Here is a 13,886-nt window from a genome sequence, read left to right on the forward strand (position 1 = left end):
TTCCCTCAAGGAGTTTAAAGTTACACTGCCTGAACCATACTTTATTGTAGATTATTTCAGTGAAACCTAAACATGTTAGGTATTGCTGTAAAAAGACCACTGGTCAAGTAGGAACCCTGGACCTGGTGAATTGGATTATTATACTAAATTGTCACTATCTACTTAGGCTTAGTTTACAAATCTATAAAAAGATAACTTTTAGCTATGATTTCCAAACTCTGGTAAAGAAAACAATATCCTGAGTTTTCTGTAGCCGCAACTCACAACTCTGCCTGCCCACAAATCAGGGATCCACATTTATCAACTAATGGTTGTAAATATGCACACAATACCGCCACCCAGTGACCTGTCAACTCAAGAAAGGAATGACCATGTAACTGGACATCTAGAGGAATTTTCCTACTCCCTATTTTTAAAGGTCCCAAACTTGATTTCATTTACTTAAGTGCAGGAACACAATATCTCAAATAGTCCAAAACACTTAAGTTTTATTGAAAACAAAATACAAAAACACCAGATTCTCATTTTAAAGTAAAATTAACAGCATCTTCCACAACTTTCCAAGTACTCCACCATCCTTATCACTATTAAAAAACAAAACCAAGTTCCAGATACAAAATAATTAATGAACCCACTGGTGAACATTTTTCTCATGGTTCTAGTTTCCACTCATTTTTAAAATTTTACATTTGCACCTTTTCAAGAATGAGTAGCAATTTTTATTTGATTAATATCTGTGAGAACCGCACTTAACTTTCTTCATATGAAATAAAAAAAAACAAAACCACACACACCCTAATCAAACTCAGAGAAAATACACATTTGTTCATTAAAGCTCACCTGCTTTAGATAATTTTTTCTCTTCACACATTAGCATAGTAAGCCAATGTTTGATCCATGCTGCAAAAGCTGTACAAAATGAAGACCTGTTAATTCCCTAGGGAAACCTTAAGGCAAAAGCAAAAGCCTTACTCTACAAAAGAAAAACAAAGCACAGGCATGGGGACTGTGGAGATGGCTCAGATGAGTAAGCACCACATGGATGAAGACGACAATTTTTGTACAAACATATGCAGGATAAAGTTTAAAAAGGAGCATTGAACATCCATGTTTCCTGCAGAAATAATGATCATGTCAGGTAAAATGACTTCTGAAACAAGTTCTGCTTGGATCTTAACAGAATCTTATTAGTTCTCTCCTATATATACCCGTGGTATCTGAGCCTTGTTTCAGAGCTCTTCTTTCCTCCTGTTCACTGTACAGACCTGGATCCCAGGCCTGCCCAACAATCCCTATAGAAGACAGTGTTAGTGTGCTTGGGTCCTTCTTTGGAAAGCTGTCACCTCTCCTTCACCTGAACACTGGGACTAACTCCAAATTCCAGGCAGTCACTTCATGTTTTTGAGCTGTAGCAGAACAAATGCATGGAGGTTTAAGGCTACAAACTTTACAAGTTGGTCCCATTAACAATCACCTAGAGGCAGGAGTTTTTTAAACGGCATGAATCAAACACTTGCACGTTTCAACAGAATACAGTTTACATTCATCTCTAAATCTGAGATTAAGAAACTATTAGCTGGTTTCCAACTGTTTCAATACTGGTTTGAAGTTTGAATAATTTTATTGTGTAGACATTAAATATTTTGTTTAAATATTAAACATTAAATCTTTTCCTGACTATCCAGACAGAAATAGAGAAAGCAGGAACAACAGGCAGGAGAAGAAACAGTCCAGTTAACAGACTTGTGACTTCTATGCCATCTGTAAAAAGGGGAGGGACTTCGGCATGGGTTTCAAAATTGCCTGGGAGCTGCCTCCTAAAGTCACCTCTACTTGGCATAAACCATGTTTTCTACACAAGGTATCTGATTCCAACAAAGGCAAAAGAAACCCAGAAAACAAAACAGAAAGAACTGGGGTGGTCTCCCACTGTCTGCTAAAAGAGCTAGTATTACACTCAGTAAGTTATAGTGGATATTCTGTAGCACTAAAGATATTGTCATTTTACTTCGTACTACTGAGTCCTTGCCACGCAGAAGAGCTCTTCCTGAGAAATAAAAAACTTCAATCCTGGTTACCCTCAGAGGACGCCTTGAGCCTGGTTAAGGTCCTCAAGATGAAGATTTCCTGCTAGCAGGAAGCTATTCTCTAACTTTTAGGCTTACTGCACCATAGTTGAAACAATAGGCAAACTGGCTATTTCAGTAAATCTCAATGTCACTTGCCCATATGTGCTCAGCTAATTATTCAGTCACTGTTTTCTAAATTAACATTAAAAAACTCAACTTGCTTATACAGGCACAACTTTTTTTTTTAACTACAGAAGTTATATGCTGGGCTTAGCTGATACAGCACTGCCCCAGTATTACCTGAGGGATGCTTCTCCCAGAGCCAATTCGCACATGGTTTACCTCACAACCTTTTAAACTATCACTCAAAGTTAATTAAGCTGTAAACATTACTGAATAGCTGGGCTTATCGATTATGCAAGGGAAACCAAGGAGCAACAGTAGCACAAGGCAAAAGAGCCTCAAAGGAAAAACCTTTTCTTTGTATTTTTCATTCCATTTTCAGAGGCAAAGAGGGGAGCCACAACGCTACTGGCTAATCAATATAGCTACAATGAATTGACAACTAATATACAGGTTTCAGAGCCTCTGTTAATTTCCCCAGCATAGGCTTAAGCTACTGCCTCCTTTCTCCTTCTCCCCAATCATATATAGTCACCACTGTAAACAGAGCTCTTAACTACAGATGAAGTTGTGGCTCAACTGTCGAAGTACACATAGTAGGAGAGCATCCTACTTTCTTAATGCATCTTTTTCAACTCAAGTATCTGAATGATATAAACAATGTGACAGATGACTTAAAAGTCATGCTTACACATATAGCTTCTATACTTGACTTTGCAGAATGTACTCCTTATTCCTTTAATAAGACCCCTAGAAAACTGCTTTTCTCTTGAGACAAGTTTCCTTGGCAAAAGTTGAATTCAAGAAATGGCTACCCAAAATGAGAGTCCCACCCCAAATCACAGGTGGAGCTATTACACCCGTTTCAAAACTTTCAAGTCCCTATACTGTACAAGCAGGCTCATGATTGAACACATAAGCCTTCTAAAATTTGACAACTTTAGTATAGAAACTGGTGTCTAAAGTTCCATCTCTTCTTCTGTGCAAGCAGCTGTCTCCAAACTAGTGTAAACAGGCAACCCTGTTTGCCGAGGTTCCAAGAACAGTTCAGTTCTTTGAGGGTAGGCAGTGCCAGCAGCTGCATGCTTAGTTTGGCTCTCTCCTGTGTAGTTCTTAGCATTAGATGACAGCTTTGGCTTATCAGAAAGGAGTTCAGGGAGAGGTTTCCAGAGCACAAGCTCCATGGAAGGACGGCTCCTAAGACATAAAATACAGATTTTTATCAATAATTTTATAACATGAAAATAAAAGATATACATTGAAAAACTAATGTTTGCTACCTAACATCTAAAAACGGATGGGATTAAATAGGAGATTTATGACAATCCAAATTGATCTTCACAAAGGCCACTCAAGTACATTAAATTTTACAGTTCTGCATGCATTTTTAAGCAAACCAACTGGTTGTACTGATGCTGTGATTAGAATATAAACATTCAACATGTAAAACAGAGGCCCTTGATTTATTATAGTGTTTTCTTAAACTGTGGTTAATATTAGCAGATGTGAGCTACTATCTTGTACTAAACCATTGTAATGAAAAAGAAACATTGGCCAAACACACTAAAAATATCTCAGTATGCCTTTTGCTTAGTACAGCTGTGAAACATAATGCTTTTTGCAGTAAGCCACTGTCTGTGCCTACCCCACCCCCTCGCTGCCCTCTCCATCTAGTGATGGTTTGATGGTTTCTGGGACCCAAGGGCAAGTAAGGAAAAATAAAACACAAACAATGAAGAACACACCCCCCCCCCACACACACAAGGCTAGCTTCTGGAAAACTACCAAGAGCAGAAAGTGCTATGTTTTAGGCTGGAGGGCAATGTGACCTGCTTACTCTTGGCTAAACTATCTACCCACCCTAAGGGCTGGGTAGTCAGAATTATAAGATCAAGCTAGGAGGCTAATGCAAAACCCTTGTGTGCCAACATCGAGCAGCAGTGGAACCCACTGTGTCTAAAGACAATACTGCCTCATCTACCTGGCATCAGTAGGACTGTATCCTAAGAGAATTTTTCAGATATCTGACACTTACCCTCACTGAGTACCAAGTCTATCTGAAGTCTTTTCTAGGCAACATCTAAATGGCACTTTATAACTTGCCTACTACAGTTGGCCCTCTGTATCTGTGGGTTTTTGATTCAGACCATTTTTTTAATTAATTAATTTATTTACTTATTCTTGGCTGTGTTGGGTCTTCATTGCTGCGTGGTTTTCTCTAGTTGTGGCGAGTGGGGGCTACTCTTCGTTGCAGTGTGTGGGCTCCCCATTGTGGTGGCTTCTCTTGTTGCAGAGCACAGGCTCTAGGCGCGCGGGCCTCAGAAGCTATGGCACGCGGGCTCAGTAGTTGTGGCTCATGGGCTCTAGCGCACAGGCTCAGTAGTTGTGGCACAAGGGCTTAGTTGCTCCGTGGCATGTGGGACCTTCCCAGACCAGGGCTCGAACCTGTGTCCCCTGCATTGGCAGGTGGATTCCTAAACACTGCGCCACCAGGGAAGCCCTCAGACCATTTTATATAAGGGAACTGAGCATCCTTGGATTTTAGTATCCGCAGGGGGTCTTGGAACCAATCCCCCCATGGATATTAAGAGACAACTGTACTTTACAGAGTCGGTAATGACCACTTGAAATCATCTAAGCTCAAGGACTACAAGAATTACAGGGCTATCATTAGTTCTTATGTAAATGGGCTCCAGGCTGCTTTGCTTTTCAGGTTCTTATGTTTGCTTTCCAGTTGCCTATCCTGTTCTCACACTGTACTGTCACTATTGACTACTATGAGTTTGTCTGTTCTGCTGTTTTTGTGTTTCTACTCTGATGACTGAGGAAACCAGATAACTGAGCTGATCAAACTGGGTCTAAACTAAGTGCAAAATGGCTCTTAGAGCTAAAGGCCTGAGGGGCTACACACTATGAGGTAAGAATATGAGCTGTGGATTGTGGCCTTTGTGATAACTTTTTTGACTGCTGGGAGACTTTTGTTTCCTAGGTCCTAATAGTGGTCCTAGATAACTGAGAGAGCCAGGTAAAAGGTACTTTTGAAATGTGGTTCCTACATCCTATCATAGGTATTTGAGAGAACGGGTTTTTTTTTTTAACTTCTTTATTGGAGTATAATTGCTCTACAATGATGTGTTAGTTTCTGCTGTATAACAAAGTGAATCAGCTACACATATACATATGAGAATGGGTTCTTTCTTGCCAATCCTCCCATTTCCAAATATTAAACTATTAGTGCATTTTGGGACTTCAAAACAACCCAGGGCTGAGTACACAAGGCAGCCAACTCCTGCTTGCGTAGCGTTTTGCTCACCCCAATGAACTAAGAAAAGGTCTCCGACTTGGGCTAAATACAAACGTACTATGCTTTCACTTGGTTGGCGATCAGGAAATGTCTAGAGGCTGTGTTTTCCCTCCAAGATCATAACTGAATGGAAACCAGAAACCAAAACTTACATGGACTCAATCATTTTCTTTGTAAAGACTTCATCAAATTCCCTCTTCAAACCTGTTTTCATGGTATCAGAAAGGACAAGGCTGGGAAGATGGTTAATATTTCTGTCAGCTTCAACTTCTTCATCTTCGTCAATTATTCTAAATAAAGACAGAAGCGAAGGAAGAAAGAAAAATTATTTAGTTAAGCTATTATATATTTATTAATTGGAAAAAATTTAAAAAATAAAAACAAGGATAAACGCAACAGGTGCTACAGCAAAATATCAAGTAAAATATGAGACTATACCTGAGAGAAAAAAGTATACACAAAAGAGCTGTTCAACGTTTAACCAAAATGTTTTACATTAGAGGCAATCAAATTTGAAGAATGTGTCCCTAAAAACCCTCATACCAAAAAGTAATATTCAGAGATAGTAAGTGAAAGTATTTAGTACAGTTCTATGAGAAGAACTTACTTTAACATTTAAAGTGTATACTTTGAGCTTTCTGATTTTTATAGTCTGATATATTGAGGATCAAGGAATCACCAAATGATGAATTAGACTAACTTGAAAGAGTAGAGATGTTACATAGGAACAATAATAAGCAGCTAGATATATGCTGCCCATTTACCTGTCCTCAATTTCCTGAAGCCTCCTTCGGGCAACTTCACATTGTGGTTCTCCTGTTGTCTGATCCATCTCTTCACAAATAACATCTAACATGCCAGGTGCAGAAAGGCCACTAGTGCACGGATTTACTCCATGACCCTCTATATCCTGATGTGCACAAAGAATCCAGTCATTAGGACCAGCACAGAGCCCTGCTTCAGTTAGCCTTTTCTTTCTTACTGGACAACTGAAAAAAAAAAAAAAAAAAAAACAATGAAAATCCTGGCTAATATAAATGAAATGTGTATCATCCCCCATCTCTAATCAAATTCTTCTACGAAAAACCTCTAATTTTTGACAGTGTGTGATTGCAAGATGGAAAATCACACATTTTCTTTTCTGTCATTCTCACAGCCTCCCTGAGATGTTTCCCTTCCCGACATTTGTCAAATTAGGTTGCAACTGCAAGATTTTTGCTTTTCCAGATTAGAAGTGTTCGCTGTGGGAATTTAAAGTCGTTCTTACTTATTCAGCTCTGGAAAGGTCAAGTGGGAAGTAAAGAATACAAAAATCACAAAGTAGCAATTCAGTGCCAGCCATATTTTTTCAAATTGCTGCTGCTCCACTACACTGGGCATATGAGGAGGTAATCTGCAGGCATCCTATATTCCCTTAGGGCAAAAATATTCGCTTCATCAGGTCTGCAGCAAGTACTACAGATGCAAATGATATTGCTGATTTCTTGGTTCTTTCCAAAAATGGCAGAGGCTGTCATTTGCCCTATGGGTCCCTAATAATGGGGTGCACTTTTCTCCTGCCTTGCAACATAAACTATCCTCACTTCCTAGAAATTTTGTATTTCCTTGAGACCTTAGAGTTCATCAAATCCAATTTCTTTGTTTTGCACATGTGGAAACTAGGACCTCAAAAACTAAAGTGCTCCCTCCAAAGTGTCATGTAAGGTGAGTTGTATTGATATTTTGGGTACCAGACCCCAGAGACAGACCCTGAATCCTACCTCTTTGCCACTTTCACTTAAACCTCCTGCCTTGTTAGGGAAATTCAACTGTTCAAGCTCTTACCACGAACTAGTATCTGCAAGCACTATGAGCTGCCTGGTGTTTAGCTGAGACCTGTCCTGAAGCAAGTTAAATAGACAACCTGCCCTGCTCTATTTGAGTATTTAGACCAGAAGTACATTATTGCCTGGGCATCACCAAGCACAATCTCAAGACCAGAACACAGCTCTGCAACCAAAAAATTCATTAATGGCTACCACAGCTTCTGATTCTAAACTAAGAGTCAAAGGAAGAAGCATGTATTTTAGAAAGAAATTTCTATTTCATGTCAAGACTATGAAAATCAACATTCAAGTCTCTGGCAATATAAAATCTGACAAATAATAATGCTCTCTTGAACCTAGATTTTTGACTGGAATCAATTATTAAATGAGATGTTTCGTGTATAATTATTTTTAATTCATAAGAAAGTATTAAGAATGTCTACCCATAAATCAAACATTTCTGTAGTATTTGGATAAAGTATGTGACGTTTTCGAAAGCAGAAAAAGTTATAGACGTAAGAAGTCATGTTGGACTTCCCTGGTGGCTCAGTGCTTAAGAATCCGCCTACCAATGCAGGGGACATGGGTTTGAGCCCGGTCCGGGAAGATCCCACATGTCGCAGAGCAACTAAGCCCGTGCGCCACAACTACTGAGCCTGTGCTCTAGAGCCCATGAGCTGCAACTACTGAGCCCGCGTGCCACAACTACTAAGCCCGCACGCCTAGAGCCTGTGCTCCACAACGAGAAGCCACTGCACAACAACAAAGAGTAGCCCCCCACTCGCTGCAACCAGAGAAAGCCCGCGTGCAGCAACGAAGACTCAACACAGCCAAAAAAAAAAAAAAAAAAAGTCATGTAAGAAAAAGCAGAATGAATCTAGAATATCTAACAATTCAACTATTAAATACAGCTGAGGGACTTCCCTGCTGGCCCGGTGGGTAAGACTCCATGCTCCCAGTGCAGGGGACCTGGGTTCCATCCCTGGTGGGGGAACTAGATCCCGCATGCATGCCGCAACTAAGAGTTCAAATGCCACAACTAAAAAATCCTGTATGCTGCAATGAAGGCCTGGAGCAGCCTAATAAATATATATATATATTTAAAAAGATCTTTAAATGCAACTGAGTATCAGAGCTGGGTTCTGATCTCTGATCTCCAACATAATTTGGGCTAAATTATTTCATGCCTCTAGGTCCACTTTGCAAATACTTAGAGATCAATGATGATTAAGTCCCAAAGAAAATGGGATATAAAAGACTTTAAAGTTTCGATAAGAGCTATGGAAGTGGCAGGCGGGCAGCACACTTCTAGGTATTTGACATCCAACTGTCCAGTCTCAGGGCCTCAATCTCTCCACGTGTATATCAAAGATGGTTAACTTTTTTTTTTTAACATCTTTATTGGAGTATAATTGCTTTACAATGGTATGTTAGTTTCAGCTTCACAAAAAAATGAATCAGTTATATAAAAGATGGTTAACTTTTAAAGCCAATTGTTTGTACACTTCAAACTTTTTATTTATGACACTGGAACCCTTTATTCAATAATCTCCTATAAGGAACCCCAAAAGATAAAAGCAAAGAAGTCCCTGTGTATCTACAGTAATCCCAAGGCTATAAAGAACATAAATATTGTCTGGTCCAGAGGTTTTTTATTATTTATTTAAAAAAAAATTTTTGGCCATACGCCACAGCATTCAGGATTTTTAGTTCCCCAACCAGGGATCAAACCCATGCCCCCTGCATTGGAAGCGGAGAGTCTTAACCATTGGACTGCCAGGGAAGTCCCAGAAGTGTTTTTTTTTTTTTTTTTTTCCCAGAAGTGTTTTTAAACTGAGACAACATTCAAATCTACTGTCTCATTAGTCTATGTATCAACCAGATGAGAAAATTCAAAGTTTCTGCTGGCAAAAAAAGAAAAAAAAAGAATATACACAAAGTTGAAAGACAACAAATCTGGAGAAAACAAAACATATATAATATACTGGCTTCCTTAATAAAATTTCTTATAGATTAACAAGAAAAAGACCAATAAGCCAATAAAAAATTTGCAGAAACATGAACAATTCACACAAAATGAAACACAGATGGCTTAAAAGATGTTCAACACCGCCTATAATTTACAAAATACAAATTAAAACAGTGATCTAATTTCTTTAATTATAAAATGCCTACACTTATAAAAGTACATACAATAATTATGAAACAAAAATCCAGGGGCTTCCCTGGTGGTACAGTGGTTGACAGTCCGCCTGCCGATGCAGGGGACATGGGTTCGTGCCCCGGTCCGTGTACCAGGGGAAAAAAAAAAAAAAAATCCATGAAAATAATATACAAGGTATAGACTGCTGTCAGAATCCCAAAATGGTACTCTACTCCCTCCTCTCTGTAGGTAAATACTATCTTTTATGGTAATCACTTCATTTTTTAAAAAATACATTATCAAGTATGTAGATATGCAATCTTCAAGGTTTTAGTTTTGCCTGGTTTTGAACCTTATATATAAGGAATTATACTGTATACATATACATTCTTGTGATGTTTCTTTTGCTCATACTGTAAGACACATCTAGGTTGATAGATGTGGGGTTTTTTTGTTTTTTTTTTGCTGAATTGAACTCAGCAAAAAATTTACTTTATCCATTGTACTGTTCAGGGACATTCCAATTTTGAGCTATCATGAACAAGGATGCTATGAACTTTCTTGTACATGTCTCCTGATGAGCACATGTACATACTCAAGAGAACTGCTGGGTAAATGGGTATGTGCATCTTCAACTCATGCGATAATGCAAAACTGTTTCCCAAAGTGTTGTAGCAATTTACATACTCATCCATAGTGTTTGAGAGTTCCTGGTGCTACAGAACCCTCCAGTATCTGGTGGTAGAGTATCTTATTGTGTCTTTAATATGCATTTCCCTAAAGACCAATGAGGTCAAACATCTTTTCATTTAATTGGTCATTTGGATATCCCCTTTGGGGAAATCTTTTACTCATTTTTTTTTTTAAGACTGTCTGCCTATGAGATGTAATTTTTTACCTATCAGTTAAGTGGTGATCAAAAAATCTCCATCTGAGAAGATGGAGAAACAGGCATTCCCACTGTCAAAGGAGTATAAATTGGCAACAACTTTTTCCAAAATTCAAAATGTATATACTTTAAGATCCAGCAATTTCCCACCTAGGAATCCATTTACCTACTTGCAAATATATACAAAGAACTTAAAAAGAATGGTGGTCCAATGTTCACTGCAGCACTATTTACAATAGCCAGGACATGGAAGCAACCTAATTGTCCATCGACAGATAAATGAATAAAGATGTGGTACATATATACAATGGAATATTACTCAACCACAGAAAGGAACAAAATTGAGTTATTTGTAGTGAGGTGGATGGACCTAGAATCTTTCATACAGAGTGAAGTAAGTCAGAAAGAGAAAAACAAATACCGTATGCTAACACATATATATGGAATCTAAAAAAAAAAAAGGTTCTGAAGAACCTAGGGACAGGACAGGAATAAGGACAGACGCAGACGTAGAGAATGGACTTGAGGACGTGGGGAGGGGGAAGGGTAAGCTGGGATGAAGTGAGAGAGTGGCATGGCCATATATACACTACCAAATGTAAAATAGCTAGCTAGTGGGAAGCAGCTGCATCGCACAGGGAGATCAGCTCCATGCTTTGTGACCACCTAGAGGGGTGGGATAGGGAGGGTGGGAGGGAGACGCAAGAGGAGGAGGGAGATATGGGGATATATGTATACATATAGCTGATTCACTTTGTTATACAGCAAAAACTAACACAATATTGTAAAGCAATTAGACTCCAATAAAAGATGTTAAAAAAAAGAATGGTGGTCATGGTAGATTTGTTAGTAATAACGAAGATTAGAATTAACTTAGAAATTCATCACTAGGAGACTGGTTAATTATCTGTACCTAGCCTTACAATAGAATTCCACTCACCTGTTGAAAAAGAAATTAGGTAGAACTCTATGTGCCCATATGCAACAAGCTACAGGAGAGTAAAATGAAAAGATCCGATGTGTTGCAGTGTGAACAGTATCTTACTTACAATGTAAAAAACCATAACTATATACAGTCATAAACTTGTAAATTTTTACATTATCTTCCTTAGGAGACATAGGAAACAGGCAACAAGGGTAACTTCTGGGGAGAACTGGGAGCAAGGAGTGTAAGACTTTTCAATACGTAGCCTTCTGCGAATTCTTTTATTTTGTGCATATAACAATATTCACATGGCTCAAAGTTCAAACATTACAATCGCTTATATATATTTTTTAACATCTTTATTGGAGTATAATTGTTTTACAATGTTGTGTTAGTTTCTGCTGTATAACAAAGTGAATCAGCTATATATATACATATATCCCCATATCTCCTCCCTCTTGCGTCTCCCTCCCACCCTCCCTATCCCACCCCTCTAGGGGGTCACAAAGCACTGAGCTGATCTCCCTGTGCTATGCGGATACTTCCCACTAGCTATCTACTTTACATTTGGTAGTGTATATATGGCCATGCCACTCTCTCACTTTGTCACAGCTTACCCTTCCCCCTCCCCACGTCCTCAAGTCCATTCTCTACATCTGCATCTTTATTCCTGTCCTGCCCCTAGGTTCTTTAGAGCCTTTTTTTTTTTTAGATTCCATATATATGTGTTAGCATACGGTATTTGTTTTTCTCTTTCTGACTTACTTCACTCTGTATGACAGACTCTAGGTCCATCCACCTCACTACAAATAACTCAATTTCATTTCTTTTTATGACTGAGTAATACTCCATTGTGTATATATGCCACATCTTCTTTATCCATTCATCTGTCGATGGACACTTAGGTTGCTTCCATGTCCAAGCTATACAATTGTTCACAGAGTGACAAGTTTCCCTCTGACCTGCCCAGCTCCGTTCTCTAAAACGTAACCCATGTTATCAGTTCCTTGGACCTCCTTTCAGACACCTGATGTTTCACACTTTCACTTAAAAACAAATAGTCATGGATATAAAATAGGTTAAATTAAGTGACCGTTAAGTGAATAAAAGGCACCTGAAACTTACTCATCCTCCTCCTCCTCTCGCTTGTGTTTCTTTCTATGGTGAACTGAAACACTGTTGAAACAAACCAGAAAATCAGTCAGTTGAGAAATTTATTGAGCGGGTGCGTTCAGCATCCACTTTCTGGCTCCGATAATCTTGCCCACCCCATTCCCACCAGCGGTCCCCTTCCTTGCCGAGTGGGATGGATATACAGGTCACAAGGTCAGTCAGGTATAGAGACTGAAATCTAAACTTCTCATTTGGTCAAGACCGGGGGAGATAAATTGAGGGGGACCACCGTAGGGAAAACGTATCGGGGCAGGCACCGGGCTAAGCACTTTATTTTACGATCCCACTAGGAGGACCCACTTCTGTCCCAAGTTGCGGATGAGAAAACTCAATGTCCGAGAGGCGCTGAAAGTTAACAGCAGCGGCGGCTCCGCCGCGGTCTGGAGGGAGCGAGGCGAGTGCGCGCCCACGGCAGCTCCAGGCCCGGCTCGACCCGGCTCCCTTCCTCGCACGCCCTGGGCGAGCTCGGACCGTTTCCTCACTTCCCGGGACGCAGGGGGGCCAGGGTCCGAACCGGACCCCCGCGCTTTGCTACCTCAGGCGACTAACGGTAACCGACTGTGGGGCTCAGTATCCTCATCAGCAACCTGGGGCTGAGAAGCCCCCGCCGAAGGTCGCGGGGAGGGTCAAATAGCCCGCGCCCGCCCGCCCGCCGGCCGGCCGAGATCCTCACCGTCCGCGCGCCGCGCTCCCGCCCGGGCTGCTCGGGGCGGCGCGGGGTTCCCACCGCGGGGCCAGCTCGGTGCCGTCCGCCCCCGGCGGGAAGGCCCGGCCGGGGAAAGCCGGTGGCGGCTGTAGGAAGTCCGAGCCGCCTCTCAGCGGGAGGCCGCTGAAAGGCCGGCCAAGCGCGGCCATGGCCGGAGAGGTGAGGAGGCTGCGCCCGCGGCCCCGGCTGCCCGCGGCCCCAGACCCGGCAGCGGCTGCCACAGCGACTGCCAAGAGGCGCCCGCTTCTGAGCCCGCTCCCGACCCACGTCACGCCTTCTAGAACCCTCCACCCCAAGCCGCCCGGGGCACGCCGGGATTTGTTGTGTGTGGAGAACTGCTGACGCAAGGTCTGCCGGGAGTTGAAGTCCTTGAGGACTACAAACAAGATGGCTGCTTGTCCGAGTCTCCGGGGCTGGAGGATGGCCCTGGCCAACCTAGAATATGATATAGGTTCGAATCCTCACTCAGCAAGTTCTGGAACCTCTGTACCTCAGTTTTCTCAGTAGTAAAACCTGCAAACAGTAGTACCTATGTTCATAAGACCGATGGGAGAATTAAATGGATTAAAACATCTAGAGCCCTTAGGACACTTCTTGGCACATAGTACACGTTAAAAATCAGCTAGTAATTCCTTCTGTGTTTTAATGTAAATGAAGTTGATGATGCCTTAGAGGGAACAGCATGGAGGATGAGGGAAAACCTTAGAGCTCTTGTGAGAGGGATTGGCAAGACTTCCAGGCTCTATCTG

The 13,886-nt window shown here is 41.0% G+C and overlaps 1 protein-coding gene across 2 annotated transcripts; it reads right to left on the reverse strand.

The window, feature by feature from the left end:
- Nucleotides 1-463: 463 nt before the first annotated feature.
- Nucleotides 464-13,365, reverse strand: CCDC117 (coiled-coil domain containing 117). Of its 2 annotated transcripts, XM_060170446.1 has the most exons (5): nucleotides 13,105-13,365; nucleotides 12,384-12,434; nucleotides 6,261-6,485; nucleotides 5,649-5,786; nucleotides 464-3,389 (listed from the first exon to the last, which is right to left on the reverse strand). In XM_060170446.1, exons 1-5 carry the CDS (start codon nucleotides 13,284-13,286, stop codon nucleotides 3,152-3,154), a joined length of 834 nt encoding a protein of 277 aa, XP_060026429.1. In that variant the 5' UTR covers nucleotides 13,287-13,365; the 3' UTR covers nucleotides 464-3,151. The 2 variants fall into 2 exon arrangements, with proteins under 2 accessions (XP_060026429.1, XP_060026430.1); XM_060170447.1 differs by lacking the exon at nucleotides 6,261-6,485.
- Nucleotides 13,366-13,886: the final 521 nt, after the last annotated feature.

The sequence above is a fragment of the Lagenorhynchus albirostris genome, chromosome 14 (genome assembly GCF_949774975.1).
Source record: "Lagenorhynchus albirostris chromosome 14, mLagAlb1.1, whole genome shotgun sequence".
Taxonomy (NCBI): Eukaryota; Metazoa; Chordata; class Mammalia; order Artiodactyla; family Delphinidae; genus Lagenorhynchus; species Lagenorhynchus albirostris.

Bases quoted from the DNA above. Each gene is read 5' to 3' on its own strand.
- CCDC117 (XM_060170446.1), bottom strand. From the start codon at position 13,286: ATGGCCGCGCTTGGCCGGCCTTTCAGCGGCCTCCCGCTGAGAGGCGGC. The intron at 12,435-13,104 runs GTGAGGATCTCG...TTGTTTCAACAG, and splicing joins GGGAGCGCGGCGCGCGGACG to TGTTTCAGTTCACCATAGAA. The intron at 5,787-6,260 runs GTAAATGGGCAG...GTCTTTATTTAG, and splicing joins CTTCAGGAAATTGAGGACAG to AATAATTGACGAAGATGAAG.